The sequence below is a fragment of the Elgaria multicarinata genome, chromosome 2 (assembly GCF_023053635.1).
Source record: "Elgaria multicarinata webbii isolate HBS135686 ecotype San Diego chromosome 2, rElgMul1.1.pri, whole genome shotgun sequence".
In the NCBI taxonomy this organism is placed as follows: domain Eukaryota; kingdom Metazoa; phylum Chordata; class Lepidosauria; order Squamata; family Anguidae; genus Elgaria; species Elgaria multicarinata.
In genome coordinates, this window is record NC_086172.1 from 107,246,190 (window position 1) to 107,270,058 (window position 23,869).

A 23,869-nucleotide genomic window follows, 5' to 3' on the forward strand; every position below is an offset into this window, starting at 1 on the left:
TGTTGTTTTGAAAAATAAGCAATTTATAATGTAGATTATCAGGTACATCGCCTGTGACCTGTTTTATATCAGTGCTGTGAAATGACTGATGAAGAAGCTATTGATGCAGGACAGAAAGTGATGACTTTGCAATATGTTCTTTGTCTTTAAAAGAACATATTGGCAGCAATAATGGCTAGGTGGAACGCTGTGGGGATTTATTACACAGTTGCAGCAACCCTGAGTATCCTGTAACCTTTTTACCCTAAGCTCAAGAATACGATACAAAGGTTCCCCATCCTGAACCTTCCTCTATATCACTAGCAAGCAAACTGTACACTAGCAAACTATTTTAGACTACTGTAAAGCATTATATTGTGTGTGGGGGGGTACCCCTGAAGTCAGTTTGGAAGCTAAAACTAGTTCAAAATGTGGTGGTCAGGGTTTTGAAAGAGCTCCACTGGTTGTCAGTTTGTTTCTGAGCCAAACTGAAGGTGCTGAGCCCCCTGCTGGATCAGACCAAAGGCCTATCCCATCCAGCATTCTGTTCACAAGGTGGCCACCACTGCCTGTGGGAAGCCCGCCAGCAGGACATAAGTGCAAAATCACCCTCCTGCTTGTGTTCCCCAGCAGCTGGCATACATAGGCATGCTACCTCAGATACAGAAGGTAACACACAGTCACCATCTATTGCTTCACAGCTATTGCCTCAGCTTCCAGAAACTAGTCATGATGGCTATATGCTACCTCCATGACCAGAGGAAGCATTCTTCTGTACACCAGTTGTTGGGAATAATTGCAGAAGAGACCAAAGCATTCAAGTTCTGATAGTTGCTGTCCCAGAGGGATCTCATTGGCTCCTGTGAGAAACAGGATGCTGGCCTATATAGGAGTTTTGTCTGATGCAGAAGGGCTCTTATGTTTTTATTAAAGCTAAGTGGATATGGACCTGATCAATCTTCTGGAAGAGTGAAATGAAATAAATACATTTCATGGTTCATCCTGCAAGGCATTCTGCATCTAGTGAGCAGAGGTGGACCAAGATATTTTATTGCCTAAGATGGAACAGTAAATGTTCACCTGGCATCTACACTATATTCTTTCAGATGCCAGGAGAAGACCTTTTTATTCTCTCAGCATTTTAAAAGTCTATAAATTTAATTTTAACTTTGCTGGTTTAAATTTGTATTTTAAATTTGTATTTCTGTACTGCTGCTGATTTTATCCTGGTTGTGCTTTTATATTGTATTTTATATCATGTTTTTATACTGTTTGTTTTATACTTTGAATGGTTTTAGTTTTTGTGAACTGCCCAGAGAGCTTTGGCTATTGGGCGGTATAACAATGCAATAAATAAATAAATGCCCCCCACCCTTAAAATGCATGGGCGCCTAGAAAGCAACCCTGTCAGGTTATTTGGGCACCTTACACAGAAAATCCCACAAGTGCCTTTTCATGGGAGCAAATATACAGCAATAATAAATAATTCACTATTTGCTGCCCTTTCAGGACACCCCAAATCATCTGCCTAAGGCAATTATCAATCTGCCTAATGCTAATGCCAGCCCTTCCTGGTAGTGAAGCTAATTTGGTTACATCTGCATCTCTCCTGCTATGATGTTAATTAACGGCAGACTTGGGAGCAAAATCATGCCCTGGTTTCCCACACACTCACAGTTTTGTTTAATATATAGACTGATGAAGTATTCTGGAGAATTCAAAAGCTTGCTCCTGACTTTGTGGTATTTTGTAATAAAGGTATTACCATACTGCGGGGTGAGTGGGCATTGGTTGGTTGGTGCATTATTATTTTTTCTAATGGTTAACCCTAACCCTAACACTTACCAAAATGGCTAACATCAGTTTTTATTTTTAATATATCATCATAAGCCAGTTTAATGCTTTCACAGAGAAATGTTCATCAGGTGTCTGGAGCTATTGATGGATAAATATAAAAATGAATAATATTACGCAATCATAAAAATGAGTAATGATACATGTGAAGGATAGAACGAGGATAGTATGATCTTCTCACAAATAAAAATGCAAGGAAAAGGACACTGAAACAGAAGAGAAAGATATCAGTTGCAACCCAGATAAGAGTTACACACAGGCAGAAACCTTTTGAGCAGTAGAAAACAGAAGCCTCTTGATGGTAATACAGTGGGTTCATTTAGGGCTCCAACAGACTTGTCTTCCATCACAACAGCTTTTCACTTTTATCTGAATTCCAGTTCCAAGCAAACAATTGATTCTCTTCATCTTCAGCTGAAATGCAATCTTGAGGCAAAAGGGCTGTCCTAAATTTTGTATCAAAAGAGATTTGTCGTAAGTATGAAAGGAAAATAAATAATATTATCAAGACGCTGACTTTGCAGAAATAGTTGCTTCTTGGTGCATTGGGGGTTACTGTCACCCCCTGCCTCAGTTCTCTGGATGAATCAGCTGGAAAAGAAACTCCGTGTAGGACAGGGGAAGTCATGGTAGTCCCCTTATTTTCTAAACTACTGTATGTCATTAACTAATCTTATGCCTAGTTGTGAGTAGATATTAATTCAGGGAAATGAGAACTATTGATCTTTTTTCCTTGAAGGTTCCAGGAAACCTTCCCTTAATGACCAGCCATAGTTTATTTTGCACTTCATTTCTTTTAAAATGTACTTTTAATGTGTTTTTATCCTGGTTTTTATTCTATTTTATTTTGTCCATCACTCCGAAATTCTGAATGCGAAGGCGGAATATATACATTGTAAATAAATAAATAAATAAATAAATAAATAAATAAATAAATGGAATTGCTGACTTTATTTATTGTACAATCACAGGACTTTAAAATGAAACAAAACAGTTGCAATCATAGGTAGAGACCTATGCATTTAATCATAAAGATCTACAAACCATTTTCACGCCTGCTTAAAAACTAAGGTAAAGCTTACATGTGATTTAAAAGCAAAGAGGCATTGAATGTCATCCAAAGAAATGGGTTGGAACCAAGGAACTCATGCAAGAAGGCCTTTCCACTCCCTCCTTCCCAATGCAGCCCCCTTCATACACCCCAAAAGTCTGCTCTTGAAGGTTGGAAGATCTTCCAGAACAGCATGGGTTGGGTGCGTAGCATGGTCTGGAGGAGGAAATCAGAACCACCACCCCCAAGAAGGTAATCTTGCACAAGAGAAGACTACACACACACACACACACACACACACACACACACACAGAGAGAGAGAGAGAGAGAGAGAGAGAGAGAGAGAGAGAGAGAGAGCACCTTTGGATCCAGTCCAATATCTTGTAATAATTTTTATACGTATCAACTCTACTTCACTTAAACAGCACCAAACAGCACTGGGGAAGAAATCATACAACTTTTGTGTCATTCTTCCATAACTCCAATTTCCAGGAGTCCTTACCCATGATAAAATGTGAACAGTCCTATAATGTTTCGAGGTGTGTGTGGGTGTGTGCTTTCTTAAATTAGTGGCGGGGGGGGGGAATGAAAAATTGGTGTAAGCTACAGCTACTGTAGAGCTGTAATCATTTTGGTATTTCTGTGTAATTATTAGTTCATTCATGGTTTGGGTTGGGTCTAAGCATGAAATTATAATCCAAAATTATGTTATTGGAGATATCAGTGCTCTCTCCCCATCCCCCTTTAGTAGAAAAAATATATGAAGAATCATATTTAGATATTGGAAAGTAAACCAATACTTTAAATGTTAGTCAGTCATCAGTACCAGATGATATTCACAGAAAAAAATGCTGAACTATTGATCCTGGCATTTACTTTTCTCTAACATCATCATGTACTGCAGAGGGTATTTATTTTTGAAATTACTTCAAAAATCCAGAAAATTACATCCAGAAAAAATATTAGCCAGTAAGCCAGATAATAGTGAAAAACGGACTTGCTAGGGGTGTGGAGGGGGGACGATAGGCATAACGTGATAGAAAAACCATACAACTAGGTGAGAGATTCACAACCTAAGTATAATGAAAACTTTTGAGAATGTCTTGATTATGCAAATAGTTATCCAATAAGCATAACTGAACAGCTGAATAATATAAACAGGAATCCTTTCCCAGAACAGCAACATAAATTCTATTAATTATAAGGTGATGATCCATATTAGAAAGAGGGCTCCAATAATACTTTCACATCGTTTCAGTTTTTAATTTTTTCTAAAATGCAACTTCTCAATACACATTAAAACATGATATGCAATGTACCTCTTCTCCAAACCCCAAAATTGAAGAGACACACGCTTTGCAGGGTCTGCATAAGCAACTAATTCTCAAATCAGTGACTCTTGACAGCCAGTAGCCCATGATCAGTTCAGCAAATTGCAGCTGTCAATATGGAATAGGGTGTTAGGGATGATTAGGAAAATGATAGGAAATAATATAGAAATACTGGGTACATTGGATATAGAAACACTGGGCATACTGAATTGCATAGTATCCTATGGAAAAATAATGGATTTAAGAGAAGAACTTTATAAAGAGAAAGCTGCTACACAAGCATGTATCAAATGGGCTATATTTTGCTATTTTTCTTGGTAGAAAGGCAGGGTAGAAATAAAAAAAATAAAATAAATCCTTTGTATTCTTGTACCTGAGTCAATCTATGTATTGGAGCATTCAGAAAGCGCAGGTGGTAATGCCCTCCTGGGACCACTCCTCTTCAAAATGCAAGGAGGAGACTACAACTCCCATCATTACCATTGGAGAAAAGGCATTTTGTTCTCCTGTAACAAACTGCAATTAATGCAAACATCAGCCTTCCCCACCTGGTATCCTCCAGTTGTTTTGGAGTACAAGCCCCATTATTTCTACCATTGGCCATACTGGTTGAGAATGATGGTAGATGCAGTCCAACACATTTAGAGGACACCAGGCTGGGAAAGGCTAAACTACTGCATGTAGACAACTAGTAGGTTAAGGAGAATGCTAGGCTAGAATCCTCTGTAATATATTATCTTTCAATGGGAAAGGAATCACTAACATGGAGGAGCATCCAGTCATGTAATTCACCACCTCCATTATGAAGTGGTAGAATCCAGGAGGTTTTTTTTGACATGCAGCACAAAGCTATGCATGTTTATTTTCTGAATTATGTCCCAGTGCATTCAATGGGACTTGTTTCCAGGTAAGTGTGCATATAGGATTGGCCCTGTCTGCAGTCAAAATTGAACCAGAGCAGAGTCGAACCTTTTCACTTGAATGCCTGTAGAAATGTCCATAATTTTGATTCTGTTCCTATCAAAAAATTCACTATAGATATGGCTGACACCTCAATATAATATAATGGAAACTGTGATCTCTTAAGAGTTGGTACATACCCAAACCCTCGGATTCAAATAGACACGTATCATCCACTCCCACATCTCTGCACCAGGATAAGAAATTTGCTGTATTGTCCCGAGCGAAAAAAGATCCAGATGGTGCATTGGCTTTGCATGGAATTTTCCTCACTGGCATTATCTGTAATACAAAAAAAAAAGCCTCCTCATTGTAAATATATTGTTAATTGTTTGGACAGTGATTTAGTATTACCTGTTTTGCTATCCTTATTGCCTAGGATTGTCTGAGTACATGGATCCAAAGGGCTGTGTACAGAGTTCCACACACATGCCACCAAGGTTTTTCAGATCCAAAAGCCAGTGCAGTCCCTTATAATCACCCCCAAAAGTACTCCTGTAAGTCTGGAGATTTAAAAGGGCTGGAGATTAACACATCTTCCCAGCATTACTCTAAAAATGGCCAAATTCTGCCCATTTTTCTATGAAATCAACTTTTAGGTACAGGAATAAAAAACAGCTAGGTAGGCATATAGGACAACAGTGCTGTGCTCATTCAAAGACTAAATATAAATAGCTATAATATGCAGTATGGCTATTAAAGTGATTTATGGAGTATCCACTTCTGTTCTGGAGCTGATTATTAAATTCAAGAGTTTGCTTAAGTCAAGCACTAGGAAGCACAAATGATGTCTGCAAAAACTTCCAGCTCTGTGTCCAAACATAGATTACTTGTGAAGAAACAACACACAGACCCAAATAGTTCTTGGAAGCCTCACAGAACAAGGAGGGTGTAGGGAGCCAAACAACATGGAAATTGAGTTGGTTTCGTCTAGCCAGAGATACTGACAAACCAATTATAGCTGACCAGGGATGGTCAGAAGAATAATGTATAAGATCACTAGGATTCTCTGAATGTTGACTTGCTGCTCATCTAAGGCCCATTTACTGTTCATGTTTGTGAACGCTGCTCAATTTGCGCAAATGGGAAGATTGCACGAATCGAACAGTGATCGAATGTGAAAATGGTGCACATCTCCCCAAATTTGCACAAATTGCCTCCATAGACTACAGAGGGAAATTGGCCCAAAATCGAACTGGCAAAGTTGCACAAGTTTAATGCAAGCACGTGTCTGTCAATCTGTGAACATTTTCAGCAGACAAGTGCTCGCAGTCGTGTTCAGGGCTCTGAGCAGGGCATGCGCACATGTTTTGCAAGTAAAACTGGAAATCTCATATATCCTACAGTGACATACTAGATGCAGTTGAAAGGATCATATAAAGTGATGCAATAGCTTTGGGAACAGGCCAAATGTTGCATTAAGCAGCTAAGAATATATTAAGCCAAGCAAGTTCAGGCCAATTTACTAACAAACCCCATGATGAGCCATTGCGTATGCACCATATGACAATGTGGCTCTGCCCCCCTCCCCCTCCACACACATTCTGTCTCTATGTCACCACCAAACCAGATGGCAGCAAGTAGACAATTCACATCATGGGGACCAAACTATGTAAGTGACTCATAGCTTGGAGCATGCAGGTGTAGCAGAAAGTAAATACCCAATGACAGCCATATCAGCTGAGGTGGAAGGCAATGGATTAGTAAGATGCTTTCTTTCTCCCTCTGACTGGCATTTCTATTTTGTCTTCTGGTTTAACTTAAATCAGTTACCAGGACATGTTTTTTTTTTTAAATGTACATAAAGCAGTGTGTGTGGGGGGGAGGGGGTGTAGAGTATTTTCACCTGCTTTTTTTGTTTACTAATGTTTATATTCTTTGAGTAAACCCTGTTGAATTTTATACTGTAGCTAAGTAGGCCGGTAGGCTGGCTTTGCTACTCTGTATTGGGACTAAAAGAGTTGTGGCTGCCTTGGTTACGGTTGCTATGAAGGGAGGCTTAAAGCTAAGTTTGAAAATCTAGGGAGAGAAACTACCGTTGTATGGATTGGTCAGGTAGGTCAACAAAGGTGATTGGCAGTTAGAAAATTAATAAGGAATATGATTGGCCAGGAGATATGAAAAAAGTTCAGTTAGAAATCCATTAGAGTCAGTTGCTTAGAGTGGATGAGAGTTGTTAATGGTTATTTATTTATTTATTGCATTTTTATACCGCCCAATAGCTGAAACTCTCTGGGCGATTGGCTGAATGGAGATTGCTCAGAGCAGGGGAAGTGGAAAGCCCAGTCTGAAGGAACCGGACTGGAAAGTCTGAATGCTTAAGCTGGTTGCTGAGGAGCATAAGAAAAGCCATGCTGGATCAGACCTTCTTATCCAACATTCTGTTCATACAGTAACCAATCAGATGCCTATGGGAAATCCACAAGTAGAACCTTCCAGCAACTGGTACATGTAGCATACTGCCTCCAATACTAGAGGTAGCAAATAACCATCAGAGTCAGCCTTCTCCATGAATTTGTTTAATCCACTTTTAAAGCCATCCAAGTTGGTGGCCATCACTACATCTTGGGATAGTGATTTCCATAGTTTAACTATGTGCTGTGTCAAGAAGTGCTTCCTTTTATCTGTGTTGAATCTCTCAACAATTAGCTGTGGTGGAACCCGAAACTACGGGTTCCTGTGGTTCGCTGAGTGGTGGTCACAGACTCTCAAGACACAATTTCTCTTTCCTTAGAAGGTTTATTATGAGCGGCCTGCAGTGCTGCAAGGTGACAGTCTCAGAAGACTTGAGGAACTGCCCAACAATTTCAGGAAACGTCAACATATTTATAGGGTTAGTTCCCCTTAGATACAATGGCAGAACTTTCCTACCAATCATAATACAGCTCTGAAACACAACAACCAATGAGAAGCCAAGCATTTAGGCATGTACAGAGTTTGAGTGCTTCTCTGAATAGAAGATACTATATTGCAAAAGTTACAGGAAAACAACTCCATCTGTTACTTTCTCAGTTATCTTGCTTTGCAGACATCTTCCACCCTCTGACTGCCGGCGTGGACAACGCCTGTTTTGTCACACAGTTTCAGCATCAACTTAATTCTAAAAACCATTGCAGCATTAAAAATAAGTTTTAAAAGAACAGGAAGTCATGAACTTTATGAACTATAGCTAAGGATTATAGGCCATTTTCCTATACCTAGGGGCATAGTAAAAGAACCAGCTAAATTTCCTCGACATAGCTCAATGGGATGACCTTGGGTTTCAGTATTATGGGAGGTATCCACTTCCTCCACACCATGCATGATTTTGTACATCTCTATCATGGCTTCCCTTACCCTGCCTTTCTTCTAAGCTAAACAGCTCCAGCTGTTGTAACCTTTCCTCAAAGGAGAGTTGCTCCAGCCACTTGATAATTTTAGTTGCCCTTTTCTGCACTTGCTCTAGCTCTATATATTCGTTCAGGTGTACAATTTGTATCATTGTTCAGAATTGTACACACTATTCTAAGTGTGGAAGCACCATAGGTTTGTATGAGGGCAGAACGATATTGGCAGCTTTATTTTCGATTCCTTTCCTAATTATGCCTAACAAGGAATTTGCCTTTTTCATAGCAGGTGCACACTGAGTTAGCATTTTCATTGAGCTGTCCACCACAACCCCAAGGAAACAGAAAGCTGTGCTGTAAAGTCATTGTGACATGTCAAAAAGGAATATTGCCCCAAACCAGAAGGATTCAGTCGGAAGTTTGACCAAAGGTCTTCAGCAGGAGGTCTGAAACAGAAACATCCTAGAAGCAAGAAGCAGCAGAAAGAGTTGAAGGAAGAGGGAGACTACTCTACAGCATTTGTTCCTAGTCCTGACAGGTTGGCTGGGGTGGAGTTTAAGGAAATCTGGTCTGAGGTAAATGCTATTACAATTTATAAACTGGGGAAGACTCTCTTACCTGTTAGGAATGGTAACCAAGCACATGTAACCTAACTACATTAAATCAATCTTAACCTATTATTTAAAGGGTAAGAGTATATCCCCTTTTGTAAATATCTTAGTTTTGCTCATCTTGTCTTAGTGGCAGTGTTAATTAGGGCTGTGCTCCGCTTCGCTTCGCTTTGTAGAAGCGGTAGTGGAGCAGCCTGATTCGCCTCCGCCAAAGGAGCTGGATTGGGTCGGGGGAGCTGTGGATCAAGATGAAGCAGATTTCGACAAAGCAGATCCTTCACCTCGTTCTGGAGCTCTGAAGAAAGGTAAGTGGGGGGAGGGGGGCTTACCTGGCGCTGCCACAGTCCGGTGGCAGCTTCAACTGAGGCCCAGGCCTCAAAGCAGAAACAGGCTGCGGACCGCAATGGAGGCAGGTAAATGGTGTGGGGGAGGGGGACCTTACCTGGCTCTGCCACCACCGCAGTTCGTGCGGTGACGGCGGCAGAACCAGGTAAGGGGGCAGGGAGGAGGGGGCTTACCTGCTTCTGTCACAGTCCGGTGGTGGCTTCAACTGAGGCCCAAGCCTCAAAGCAGAAACAGGCCGTGGACCGCGACAGAGGCAGGTAAGTGGTGTGGGAGAGGGGGGCCTTACCTGGCTCCGCCTCCACCACAGTCCATGCGGCGATGGCGGTGGAGCAAGGTAAGGGGGGAGAGGGGCATACCTGCCCCTGTTGCGGTCTGGTGGGGGCTTCAACTGAGGACCAGGCCTTCAAACCAGTTGAGACTGCCTTATGGCAGGGTGTTACATAGCCCCAAGTCTCAAAGTTTTCAAAAGAGAACAGTGGTGGGGAAACCTAAGATTTTTCCTCTACAAGCAGATAGAACAATGGTTTCAAACCATGGGCCTGTCTACACCAGTTGTTATTCTGAGGATCACCCCGGGATCATTCCTGTGCATCCACATGACAGACAGTGGATCCCAGGGGCAGGGAGGGAAGATCCCTGCATTTCCCCAGGATAACCGGGATGGCTTTAATCCCAACTTTTCCCACAGTCTCGGGATCGTCCCGAGACAGCGGGAGGCATAGAGCTCCTCAGGCGCATCATGCCCATTGGGGGTGGGGAGAGGAGCAGGAGCAGGTTTTTTTTAATTTACCTTTTTATTTTCACTGGCGCACTCGTGCACTCCAGCTCTTCTTTGTTTTTTAAAAAATCACCGCTGCAACGGGCGCGATGCCCGGGATGTCACATGGCCACGTGTGTATTGAGGGGAAGGCTCTCGCAATCAGAAATTCGTGAGATCTTCCCCCCTCCCTCCCGGAATGCCGGGAGGTCTAGACATGCCCAATGTTCCAAGGTATCCTGGGGTTCCCTGAAAGCTTATCAGGGTTTCATCAATGAGAAGATCAGAAGTGGAGGCCAGGCTCCTCTATAAGGCAGCTTGTTCACCACTATGCCTCTTGCTTGGCCTGCAGTGCTGCACATGGCTGCAATGGGAGAATCATGATTCCAGCATAACACTGGTAGAAATGGCAACCATCCAGGATAAAACAAATATAACATTATAACAAATATACTATAGATGCTTCCACACCAGCTGTTTATCCACAAGACACATACTTTATTCACTTGCAATATGTTTAGAGAAACAGCGTTTCCTATGATAATTTCCACATCTAGGAATCTACAATCTGTGTCCCTTCCTTTTCTCTGGTTACATTACGTGGCTCTTGCGTCAGAGTTTCCCCCCGCCCCCTCCTTTCATCGATGGCACTGCAGCCAGGGATAGCTTCCCTGTGGAGGTCCACCAGGTCCTCATCTTGTTTTCATATAGGTGCCTGCCTGGCTTCAATTCAAGTTCCTTCCACACACTACGTGATTTCCCCAGAATGGAGATCATTGGTTTATTCTGCTTTTACAAAAAATCCAGGTGATGTCACTGCAAAACTAGTGCATTCTAGTGTTTTCTCTGTTCGTCTCTCTGCCATTTTTCAGATCTAATTTGGGGTATTATTAAAACACACACAAATATGGTGCCATTGCAGTGCCAACCTGTCCAGTAAGAGGCTTCTAGGTCACTGCTTTTTAGCTACTTAATTGTTTTCTGTTATTCACATAGACACAGCATATCTGAATTGACACTTTAGTCGGTCTGTCCATTCTCATTACCTGTGGGGGGGGGGAGGCTTTAATAACTGGTTTCTTCTTTATAGCCAAAGTTATTTATTATTAGTATTCCAATTGTGATAATAAAATAAAATATGATGAATGAATGAATGTGCAATTGCCCTGCCTGCAAGAAGAAGCCAGATATTAAAGGCCCTTCCAAATAAAGGAACTGACTAATTCAAATGTCAGTTCAGAAACACCATGGCTGTGAATGAACAAGAAATTAATTACAAAGCCAGTATCTTTGGAGCAGGACAGGAGCCACTTCAATAGTAAGGGTCTAGAACAGCCTTCCGAAGCCAGATATTTTGGAGTACAACTCCTATCAGCCCCAATGGTCAGTTGGTGGGAGCTGTAGTCCAAAGCATCTGGAGAGCACCATGTAAAGGAAGACTGGTCTAGGAGCAAAGCACTAAGTAAAAGCCCAGGAGCAGGAAGGAGCAGGAACTTTATTGAATCAGAAGTAGTAGGATTTTGCCCATGGAGGCTGGCATTGCAAGAATATTTTGAAAAGTATAACAATACTGCAAGTGCCAGGTGACACCCCCATCTGAATTCTACTCCCAGGTGCGTGTGGAAGTCAGCACTGAAGGCCCCTAGTGTGAAAGAAATGTATGGGTACAATTCATCAGGAACTTCTTCTGGGCAAGAACCCATTGAAATGGATGGGAACTGCCCACATGCAGTTTCACCTCACTATACTGGGGCTCATACAAAAGGGATTCCCATTAATAGTGCCAAACATGTGGAGGAGCTCAAAAACCCATTGTTTTACAGTTTCTCAAAAATGTCTGTTTGCACTGAAGAGCCAGTACTTTACTCAGTGCCTTAAATGAAAGTAAGATTAAACTTATACTGAAGGACTGCAGGGAAATATCTATGTTTTCTTCTCACCTAATAAATTTTCAGCCACCTAAAAATAACTAAAAAGTCCTTTTTATTATTCTCAAATCTGTTAACTGTAAGTTCTAACTCTGAAATATGAACACTGTTATTTAAGAAAGGTTTGATTCTCAAATGCTTTTTTTAACTGATTTTTTAAAATGACTTGAATTTCTCTAAAGTGTTTTGGAACAGATCATCCTGACATAATTAGGTTTCCATATGGCAAAAGTGACTTTTGTTGACATAGTAGAGTATAGCCACAGTTACTCTAAAACAGCAGTGCACACAATTGCTCCTATCAAATATCACAAAAAACAGTTCCCCAGTTACACTCCTTTTACAGTCCTGTCTTGTTGATGTGCATGCAGGAGGTTTAATGCAGGATGTGAAAGTGTGAGTGAAAGAGATGATGTAAGCCTGGAAAAATGTGGTCAGGTTCGCTTCTGCACCCCAAGAGAGGCTATGGTTCTATGAAATCACATGGAAAAAGAAATATATTGATATGATTTTTCCAAAAGACTTTCCATAATTTTGTTTTAAAATGTTTGCTTCTGGGAGACTCAAAGCATACTTTAAAATCTCTCGAAAAGAGAAAGTATCCTTTCTTCATTCACTTCAAATTCCTGTGAAAAAGAAAGCCCTGAAGCAGTGGGGGCTGTGGTCAGTCAAGTCATTTATAGAAATAGGACCCTGATGATCTGAATCACCTAGGTTATCAAAATATAACAATTAATCTTTTATCAGCACTGCAGTAATCATTTATACCTAAATATCATTCAATGATTATAGAAAATAAAGAGTTTCAGTATCTCAGACCTTTTAGAAAACAACAACACTATGCCTGGAGAAACTATCATTTCCATTGCACGGATTCCCTCCTCATATGAGCTGATTTACACATAAAGCAGAATCGCATGGAGAAGCTTTTCTTGGATCATTCCACGTCAGATTGCAGGTACCAGAATCGCACCATTCAACTTTCCTCCATGAGTTGCATTGATTAGCTAGAATGGTCACTATGGAGACTGTTCCAGTAAAGGTGCCCCCAAAATGGCAGTTGGACTCAATGACTCAGTGGAGTGGGTTTGCTGTCTTCTGCTCTCCCTCAGATGCAGCCAGGCGGAGATGGCTGCTGTTGGAAGCAAACTAGCGATCCAGTGTTCCCACCAATCAGAAATAAGAAGATTCCCTAAAGCAACCAATGCTACAGCCAGGGAGACAGTGATTCATTTCTAAAAAGAGAGATACAAGGGTTCAGGCTTGCCAAGAAACCACAGCAACAGACCAGGAAACCATGTCCTTTGGGCCAAAGATGAGCAACCTGTGGCTCTGCAGATATTATGCTGTGGACATAATATATCTTGACTTCAGTAAAGTTTTTGACAAAATGCCCCATGATATTCTGATTAGCAAACTAGCTAAAAGTGGGCTAGATGGAACAACTATTAGGCAGCTGGACAAGCATTGGTGGGGATGCTTTAGGGTGGATTCCTGCATTGAGTAGGGGGTTGGACTCGACGGCCTTGTAGGCCCCTTCCAACTCTGCTATTCTATGATTCAATGATTCTATAGATGGATTCACAGTTGGCTACAGAATCGGACTCAAAGAGTGCTTATCAATGGAACCTTCTCAAATTGGGGGGAGGTAACAAGTGGGGTACCGCAGGGCTCAGTCCTGGGCCCAGTGCTTTTCAACATTTTTATTAATGATTTGGATAAGGAAGTGCAGAGAATTCTTATCAAATTTGCAGATGACACAAAATTGGGTGGGATAGCTAATACCCTGGAAGACAGAAACAAACTTCAAAGTGATCTTGATAGGCTGGAGGACTGGGCTGAAAACAACAGAATGAAATTTAATAGGGATAAATGCCAAATTCTACACCTAGGAAAAAGAAACCAAATGCACAGTTACAAGATGGGGGATACTTGGCTCAGCAGTACTACGAGGAAGAAGGATCTTGGAATTGTTGTAGATCACAAGCTGAATATGAGCCAACAGTGTGATGTACTGCAAAAAAAGCAAATTTTGTTTTGGGCTGCATTAATAGAAATATAGCTTCCAAATCACGTGAGCTACTGGTTCCCCTTTATTCAGCACAGGTTAGTCCTCATCTAGAGTACTGCATCCAGTTCCGGGCACCACACTTCCAGAATGATGCAGACAAGCTGGAGCATGTTCAGAGGAGGGCAACGCGGATGGTTAGGGGTCTGGAAACAAAGCCCTATGGGGAGAAACTGAAAGAACTAGGCATGTTTAGTCTGGAGAAGAGAAGATTGAGGGGAGACATGATAGCACTCTTGAAATACTTGAAAGGTTGTCATGCGGAAGAGGGCCAGGATCTCTTCTCGATCATCCCAGAATGCAGGACACAGAACAATGGGCTCAAGTTACAGGAAGCCAGATTCCGGTTGGACGTCAGGAAAAACTCCCTGACTGTTAGAGCAGTACAACAATGGAACCAGTTACCTAGGGAGGTTGTGGGCTCTCCCACACTAGAGGCATTCAAGAGGCAGCTGGACAACCATCTGTCAGGGATGCGTTAGGAAGGATTCCTGCAATGAGCAAGGTATTGGACTCCATGGCCTTTTAAGCCCCTTCCAATTCTACTATTCTATGATTCTATGATTCTAATTCCATATGAAGGGCATATATGAAGGGCAACAGAATGCTGCAATATATTTTTCTGTTTATTTATTATTAAGTGTGTTATTGCTGCCGCTCACAGTGATATGCAACCATTTAAAAAAATCATAATGACTCATAATTATAAATAGGTCTAATTATCCAGATTCATACTATTAAAATAACAGAAGCAGCTAAAAATCATGTTTATAAGATTATTTTCTAATGCCTTTAAAAATATTGTTGTAAATATCCAGCTAGATTTGTATATCTACAGCAGAGAGGGAGCAGGTGAGAGATTCTGAGCTTTTGTACACAATGCATTTATGGTGCACTCATCATTCCCTACTCTTGTTTTTTTATAGGTGTTTTAGACAACGTCAAGACCCTCCACCTTTGTTTCTGTTTTTAAACAGCACTTTCAGAGAGTATTTTTAGAGGAGGGAAAATGCAATGTTGTTTGCTAAAGTGAAAGAAAAGAGTTTTTCCACTTGTGTAACTGCACTACACCACTATATCACAATGCCACCTAGAGGTTATTTTGGGGAAAGCAGGAAATGAAACATTCTTTGTGTACTACTCAAATCTCAACGAAATCGCAAGTAGGTACAGCGGATTAACAGCGTTGAATGGAAAAGCTCAGAGTTTTTATAAGTCCAAACAAAAACATTGCCCCCCTCTTATCACCTGATTCCCTGCTAGTAGGTGGCTGCAGTACCGCCCACTCACCATTGGTGACAGTGCAGCATAGTCGAGAACAAAGTAGTAGGTTCCTTATTTAGCAAGGTGCCATGGTGGCATAGAAAATAAGGTGCATGGGTCCTGCCACTGGACTGACTGGTTTTAATCCCTTAGCACCTTACAAAAGCTTTCTAAAACAGTTCACCCAGCTGGTGGAAAGAAAGTAGTCTTGTGGGTACTTACACATAAAATGGTTAGACAAAGTCTCTCATGCTGGAGATGTTCAGGAGACAGTGATCAACCTCCTTTTATGTTCCCCTCATTCCCAAAGAGAACTAAGACTTTTCCTTCCACAAACTTTCTTTTAGACACTATCATGTCCCCCACTTACTCTTTCTTTTCCTAAACTTAACTGCCCCAGATGCTGCTTCAGGGGGAGAAATGCTGTTCCATCAAGGGTGAGCTATTCCACCCGTTCCCCCCCCCCCCACACACACACACTTGGAGACTTTAAAACCAAGGCTGGAGCTGAAGGTTGGGAGGTACTGCTTCAGGGGCAGAAACTAGGGGTGTGCACGGACCCCCCGCTCCACTTCTCTTCCAGATCTGTGATTTGCGGATCAGGTGGCATTCACTCCGCCCCCGCTCCGCCCATGCCCGCTCCACTCCGCTGCGGAGCTCCGGATCCGGATCGGAGCTCCGTTTCCCTCCACATAGGCTTGCATTAAGCTAAAAAAGTATACAACTTTTTTTCTGTGAAAGTTAGAAATCTCAAACTCGCCACCATGATAGCTTATCCAGGGATGCACACGCACGCCAAGACTCAAGGCAGTCCCGTCATCCCCTGATTTTGGGGGGATTTATGAAAATCCAACACCCCATTCACACCCCTTTCGATAGCTCTGTCAATTTGCACGTTAAAAACCTCAAACTCACCACCATGATAGCTTATCCAGGGATACACATGCACACCAAGACTCAAGGCAGTCCCATCATCCCCTGATTTTTGGGGAATTTATGAAAATCGGGCACCCCATGCACACCCCTTTCCATAGCTCCGTCAATTTGCATGTTAGAAATCTCAAACTCGCCACCATGATAGCTTATCCAGGGATGCACACGCACGCCAAGACTGAAGGCAGTCCCATCATCCCCTGATTTTGGAGGAATTTATGAAAATCCAACACCCCATTCACACCCCTTTCCATAGCTCCGTCAATTTACACGTTAGAAACCTCAAACTCACCACCATGATAGCTTATCCAGGGATACACACGCATGCCCAGACTCAAGGCAGTCCCATCATCCCCTGATTTTTGGCGGGGCTTAAACCTGCAGACATCTCAATGGGGCCATTTCAAAGGAAATCCCAACATGCCATGAATTGGGGAGTAGAGATAAACCTATGAATCTTTTTCCACACTTGAAAAATGGATTTGGAACTTCCAAAACTCCAAGTGAGCGCAGGAAGGACTTCTCCCCTGAGTCAAAGCCAGACACACACAACATCCCTGTGAGGCGGGCAGGGGAGGAGAGAGGGAAGGCAGGCAGGCAGCAGACATTTCTGGGGGCATAAGGAAGTGAGCCAAGGATAAGCCAGTAATGCATATAAAATGGAATAAATAAATAAATAAACAAAGGAGGGGTGGAATTAAAAGCAGCAGTGTTGTTGAATAAACAACAAGAAGAACTTTTTTAAAAAGGCTATATCTGTCTTTTACCAGCAATAGGGGGACATGCCCAGGGGAGGGGGAAGCAGCAGCTGCCAATTTGACTGGTCCTAGTGACGAGTCTTTTAAGAAGCAACGCTGTCAGTTCAACTCATGAAAGCCATTGCTTCACCACAAGAGCTCTGAGGAGTAGAACTCTCACTTCAACTCATGATAGGCATTGCTCCACCGGGTTACTCTCTTTGGAGGGCTCTGATGGCCCTCCAAGTACAGGAGAGAGTGGGGGCACGTCCACATGGCATGCCCTAGGGGAGCTCATCCCCTTGCACCACATCTTTTCAGTTGTTCCCCAAAGTTAGGGTGGGTAGCACTGCTGTGTGTTTCCTATCTGTTAGTATGATTTCAGGTTGTGTTAGTGCATTTGGTGGAGCTACTGTTTTAAAAAAACACTGGGAAAAGTCCGTTCAGAGTAGAAAGAGAAGTTTCCCAGAATCCCAAGTTACCCGTTTTGCCTATCTCCTCCTCCAACTTTGGGATCATGTGATCATGACCGGGAGTTGACTCTGCCCCTCAGCCCTTGGGAAAAGGTATTTTCCCGCCGGTTTTTTAAAAAATTCTAGCACATGAACCGCAGCACGCAGAGAGCTGAGAGTAGGCTCAAAATGACCCCCATCCACGACTCTCCAAGCACAATAATTTTCAGAAAGATAGCTTCAAAAACAACACAGTTATCCCCCTTTCTTTTCCGCAATGCAATCCTATGGGCGAAATGTTTCAAGATGGCGATCGCATCGGACCGCGGAAACCGGAGCGCTCCGAAAATGGCCGCTTCTCTTCGCCTTGCTTCTAGGGGTCTGCAGTCCGCTTCTACTCCACCTCTGGGCAAGGCGGAGCAGGCCAATTCGCTCCTGCTTCTACGCTTCTAATCGGAGCGGAGCACATGCCTAGCAGAAACGCTGTTCCAACCAAGGTATTTCTTTTCCTTTCTTTCTTCTTCTTATCTGGTCTGCTTTGTTGTAAACTTGTATTTAGTATATATTTTTAATACTATTGTGATATTGTTGATTAGTATATTGTTAAATAGTTTTGTAGTTTAAATTGTTGTAAACCTCCCAGAGAGCTTTAGCTATTGGGCGGTATAAAAATGCAATAAATGAAAATTAAAAATGAAATGTAAGTGAACAGTATTTATTTTATTTAGCATTTATGACATTTTTATACTGCCCAATAGCTAAGGCTCTCTGGGCAGTTCACAATTAAAACCATAAAATACACCAAATCAAAACATAATACAAAGCTTTAAAAGTTTAAAAACACCATGTAAAACCAAAATAAACCCAGCATCAGTTACAGGCCAGGGAAAGACTGGGTGAAAAGATGTGCTTTCAGGACGCATTTAAAGGATGTTACACTTTCCGTCTCCCAAACCTCATGATGAAGGGTTTCCAGAACTTCTTTAATGTAAAAGCCTAACACCCTTACATCTCTTTAATGTAAAGGCCTAACAACCTTAAAACAGTTACTGAAGGCCACTAGCCCCAAACTGGTGGCGTGTGATCATGAAGCGGGTCACACCCTGCTCTAATGTGGATTGTGTAGTAGAATCACTCTGTTTGACTCAGCAATTCCCCGGCCGGAGAAGGGGGGTCCGACTCAGCCAGCCCAGACACACGCCCCTTCACTGCCACTTGTTAACCCTTTAGAGTCTAGGTTCTCAAGGAAACCACACCACACTACAGAAATAAGGACCAAACACTTTTATTCTTCACACTACACACTTTCATAAGGGTCCACACATTAAGGTAAACATGTAAGAGGTTTTGGGGGAAAACACGGACAAAGGAATGACACACGTAGGACAGCAGGGACTAATACCTTATCCTCCCCCTTTACACGGTCAAGCCTAATAGAATTCACACTCACTCCCCACTTTTACCTCCCCCCAGCCGTAACTCCGGCAAGGTCCCTTGCCCAATTGTACCCAAACCTGGACTTAAAACAAAACAAACATATAACTCTGCGAATCAACCCCTTGTTGCTCACTCCAACTTGGCTTCACGCCACTTGAATTAGGACTCCTTCCCTCAGCGGCCATGTGGAGCCTCCGCCATCCAGCCGGCCTGGCCTGGATGCTCTGACTCACCACACACATGCTGGATTCCTAACACCCACAGGAAAGAGACCGGACCCTTAGGTGCCTAAGCCTTTTATCCCTTTCTGGAACCCCCTTATCACCAGACCCACCCTGACCAATAGAAACCCCTTAGCAACCCACACCTCTCCCAAAGGGAGGGGGAATGCTCCCAGACTTTGCACAGCTGCAACTTGTTACTCCCCCCCCCCCCGGTACCATCCAGGGAGGCGTTATCAGATGCCAGGTGCTTCTCACCCAGCACGGCCTTGGCATTTCGCTTGCTACTCCCTTTTTAGACACAAAACCCCTCCTCTCCCTCTCCCTGGGATGAAGCAAAAGATGTTCTCTTAAGGGGACCATGGGTTCAGCCTTAAAGGGACCATGACAGACTGCACCAAAGTTTTATTTCGAAGTTGTTTAAGATTTTAAAACACAATTCTAAGGGAACAGATAATACAGGAATGAGAGGAAAAAGAAGAGACGATAATACAAGAGTGAGAGAGAACAACGAAATTTAATATAAAAAATAAAAATGGGTCTCATGTTGCACGCTGGGGCAACGTGAAAGGTTGGAAAGGTGACTGCTCTAGATTGATTCCATTAACTTTAAAGGGGCTATTCTGATGTACATTAAAGAGAACTACTGGCAATTATGCCACTTCCCCTTGTCTTTTGAACTGTGGCCATTCTTTCCAAAAAACCAACCTTTGACTCTCATTTTGTGAAACTGCAGACAGCCCCACGCTGAAATATGAGTAATAAATGTAAAAATCCATGCAAATTCCAAGAAGCAGTCAGGACCACATGGAATGTGTTGTCATATTCAACTTATCTGATCTCTTTTTGTTTCTCCGTATTTCTTAACTGAGAGTCTTTTGCTATGCAATTCTCCAAACTATACCATTCCCCTACCCCCACAACTCTTTTGCAAAATTAGTTCCAAATGGTGCTTTACCTTTTATGAGCCAAGCGTTAAGGAAATACCCCAGGATAGCAATTTAGATAATATAAAGAAAGCATTTCCTAATTTTTGAAAAATATTACCGTTGCTGTCATTTTTCAGACTGACAGATGCTCAGAGATGTTGATGCTGTCACCCAAAATGTTCACAGGGGATTTCATTCATGACTTTTCTGAGGTTTTGTTTGACACTCCTCTAAAAATGTTTCATTTTTTGCCTTTGTGATAAAGCTCCTAATTTTTTTTTCTGTACCTTTTCAATCAGAAACCACAAAGAAGCTGCTGAGAGTTTGGGAATTCAAAGCTGGATAGGGTTGTTTTTTTGTTTTTTTTAAAATGGCTCCGTGATTTGAAAAACATGTTGGAATGTTAACTGACGGAGCCAAATTTCCAAACCAACCTTAACTCAGTGTCTGGAATTCTGAAGCACAGCTTTCCCGCATACACCCATTTGCCTAGAGAGCTGTGATTTTTGCAAACACAAAAACACACATATGCTACGAACTGCTTTTGTTGTCACTCTCCCCTTTTTATGTCCAGTTCAGATGTGCTCTGACTAGAGTGGCTATTATGCATTGGCAAAAAAGAGAATATCTCAATTTACTTTTTTATATGTTTAGGTGCAAATTTGGAAATAATAACTATCATTTCAACAGAAACACAATCCCACTATCATCATACTGTGCGAGACTGTGACCTGTGTGCCTGCTCATTCTCCTGTCAAAATGTTGATGGGAAATTCCAAGGCCCCTCCCATCTCTTCTTGTTGTTCATCATTTATCTTTTAAATGGGCTTGGACTGCACACTCCTTCAAATAAGTAGACACCTTCAAAGGAAGGACTGTCCTCTGACAAACCTTCAAATAGAGGGGTGTCTTCTCTAAACTAGGACACTTAGTTCTGGTGTGGTTACAGACTTTTAAGGGTAATCTAATTGGGGATGGGCAGCTGAAGGAGGTACCCATGTGGTACCTGTGTTTTCTTCTGTGGGCCAAACAGCATCCCTGTTGTGGGAGTGATGAGTTTCCTAGGAAAAACAGCACAGGGGGAGGAAAGATACACACACATGCACATATAGATAGATAGATAGATAGATAGATAGATAGATAGATATAGATAGATACTCCCACACACAAATGGAGGATGGATCATGGATCTCCTGGTACCATATATCTAGTTTGGCCCACAAAATCATCTTATTCCCCAAAACATCTAACAGATAGCCCATATCAATCAGATTACAATGGTCCTCAAAGCAGGTGCTCAATGCTGGAGGTTTGGGAATAGGTCATATCAAATCAGTGTGGGTATGTTCCAGAGGCTGAGTATGTTAGTTAAATATCTGCCACTAGTCTCGGAGACCAAGGAAATCCAGTGACCTACCTCATAGGAGTGGTACACAGATCAATAACAGCTGAACGTGTAAAGTTAAAAAAAATGAGAAGTCCAGATGGCTTAGGCAAGCTGGAATGATGAAAATTCCTCAGAGCTGACAGAGCAAAGCAGGAGCAAAATAAATAAATAAATCATTTTTACGTGATGCCCCAATTATAAAAGCAAAACTTGGATAACGAACCTCAGGGTAACATCTCAAAGACTTCTAGTGCTGTCCAATATCTGGCTTACTAATTAAAATTCAAAATCCTCCTAGTTCATCAGAGCTGATGCAGTTAAGCTGAATTTGCTCTTAAAGCCTATTAATCAATTGTTTAATTTTTTAACATAATTTCATAAGAATTGTCCATATGCCCAATCAGAGCCATACACTTAGGCCCAGAAGCTGTAACATCATCCAATAATGTAGGCCCAGATGCAATATCACATTACAACACACTAAGCAGTTATAAAACAATCCAAGTGGTTTTAAAGTACTTAAGAAATAATGTGACAATGATGTATTATCATGTCTCTGGCATAAACGGGAATGCAAACTTCTTCTATCAACAATTAAAACAATATATCTCCCTTTCCATCTTCATATTGGTGAGATCATTCCACTCCACAAGTGTCTGAGATGGAGTGGAGCAATATTACTTATTTTATCTATACAGAGCCTGGAAATAATTAATACAGAAAGGATAAAAGTTATAGAATGTGGCCAAAAGATTCTTTGCCCATCACCTGCACAGGCTAACTGTTCCAATACACATAATGGCAGAAGCACAGGAGCTTCTGCCATTATGTGGTAACACCTAGATCTCAGAACAGAGGAACTGCACTGGAAGGGTGGAATCATATGGAAAGTACAGTCAGAGGATGTATCAGGGAGATGGCATAAATGTGAGCAATCCCACTCTATCTGGAATGGCTGATTCCAAAATGTGGTGCTGGACAATGTCCGTTTGGCTCCACGCATTTCTGTTATGGGGCTCCATCTGGTTTTCCATTCTGTTCTATGTCTCCCTGAAGCTGTTGAGTGAGGTTCATTGGTGATTTTGAATTTCACAGAGGATACCCAACTCTACATCTCTTTTTAAAAATCTGATTCAAATGAGGTGATGGAAGTGATGAACCAGTGCTTGAGCTCAGTAATGGACTGGATGAGGGCCATTGAACTGAAACTCAATCTAGGAAAGAGAGAGGTGTTATTGGTGTGTGTGGTTCACCTGCCCAGTACTGAAGTTCAACCTGATCTTGATGGGGCTGCACTCCTCCAAAGGGAGCAAGTTCATAGTTTGCGGATATTCTCATAAGGCAGAACCCAACAGGTTGCTTATGCTCTCGCTGATTCCCTTCCACCCCACTGATTCCCTTCAGCATGTGGTGGGTCTTTCTGATTCTATTGCGCTAGTGGGGCCTACCACTTACATGAGGGAGATTTAGCACTTCGTAGAGAAAGCACTGGAATGAGCAGAAACACTCATTTCTGGAAGGAGGCAGACTAGTGAAGCTCTCTTTCGTGAGTTCTGCTGACCTGCCTCCTTCCAGAAACAGGTGTTTCTGCTTGTTTGGGTCTGCCCCAGAAGAGCTAAATTGCCATTGCACAAGACAGCTGCTTGTGTTACGGAATTGGCAGGGTGCCGGAGAATCAGGTTGGCTTGTTTAAGGTTAAGAAACCCTGGTTTGTTACTGAGGCTAGGTTCAGTCAACACACATTTCAGCAGCAACAACAACCATGGTTCAAGTTCAACCCACACTCAGCCTTGGGTATGGGTTGTCGTGATGTGTGAACCCAGCCAGTGAATGACAAAAGAAGCCTGCCCCCTTTCAGTGTTGGTGCCTCTAATGTGGAATGCCCTTCCCAAAGAGGACAGAATGTTGCCAACTTCATTATTACTTCTGCACCAGGCAAATGGTTTTTTTCATTTCCCCAGCCATTTTTATGAGCTTTTTTCTTTTTCTTTAATGAGAATATTTATTTATTACATTTATATCCCACCTTTTTGTCATGTCTAGCCCTGCTCCTCTTGGGTTGGGGGAAGGTGTTTCAGGTGATCAATCAGAATCTGACTCTGAAGTAGAGAAGACAGTGCTAGAAACGTGCCAGATTATACCTGTGGGGAAGGCAGCTCTCATGGTCTCTTCACCAGATGGGAATGAACTTTCTCTAGAGCTTATCTCTTCAAGCGTAAACAACACACAATTAGTGGGAAGCCCATCTTCTTCTGAAGGGGAGGGCACAGAGAGTTTAGCCGATCCTAAAGTATGCCGTA

At 42.2% G+C, this 23,869-nt stretch overlaps 1 protein-coding gene across 2 annotated transcripts in view; it reads right to left on the reverse strand.

Annotated features, from left to right (window-relative positions):
* Positions 1–23,869, reverse strand: part of GAS2 (growth arrest specific 2) — a 145,703-nt gene that overhangs the window by 76,338 nt on the left and 45,496 nt on the right. For both annotated transcript variants that reach the window (XM_063117356.1, XM_063117357.1), the window contains exon 4: positions 5,316–5,457. In XM_063117356.1, coding sequence (XP_062973426.1) covers positions 5,316–5,457 — 142 coding nt within the window. The remainder of the gene's footprint in view (positions 1–5,315; positions 5,458–23,869) is intronic.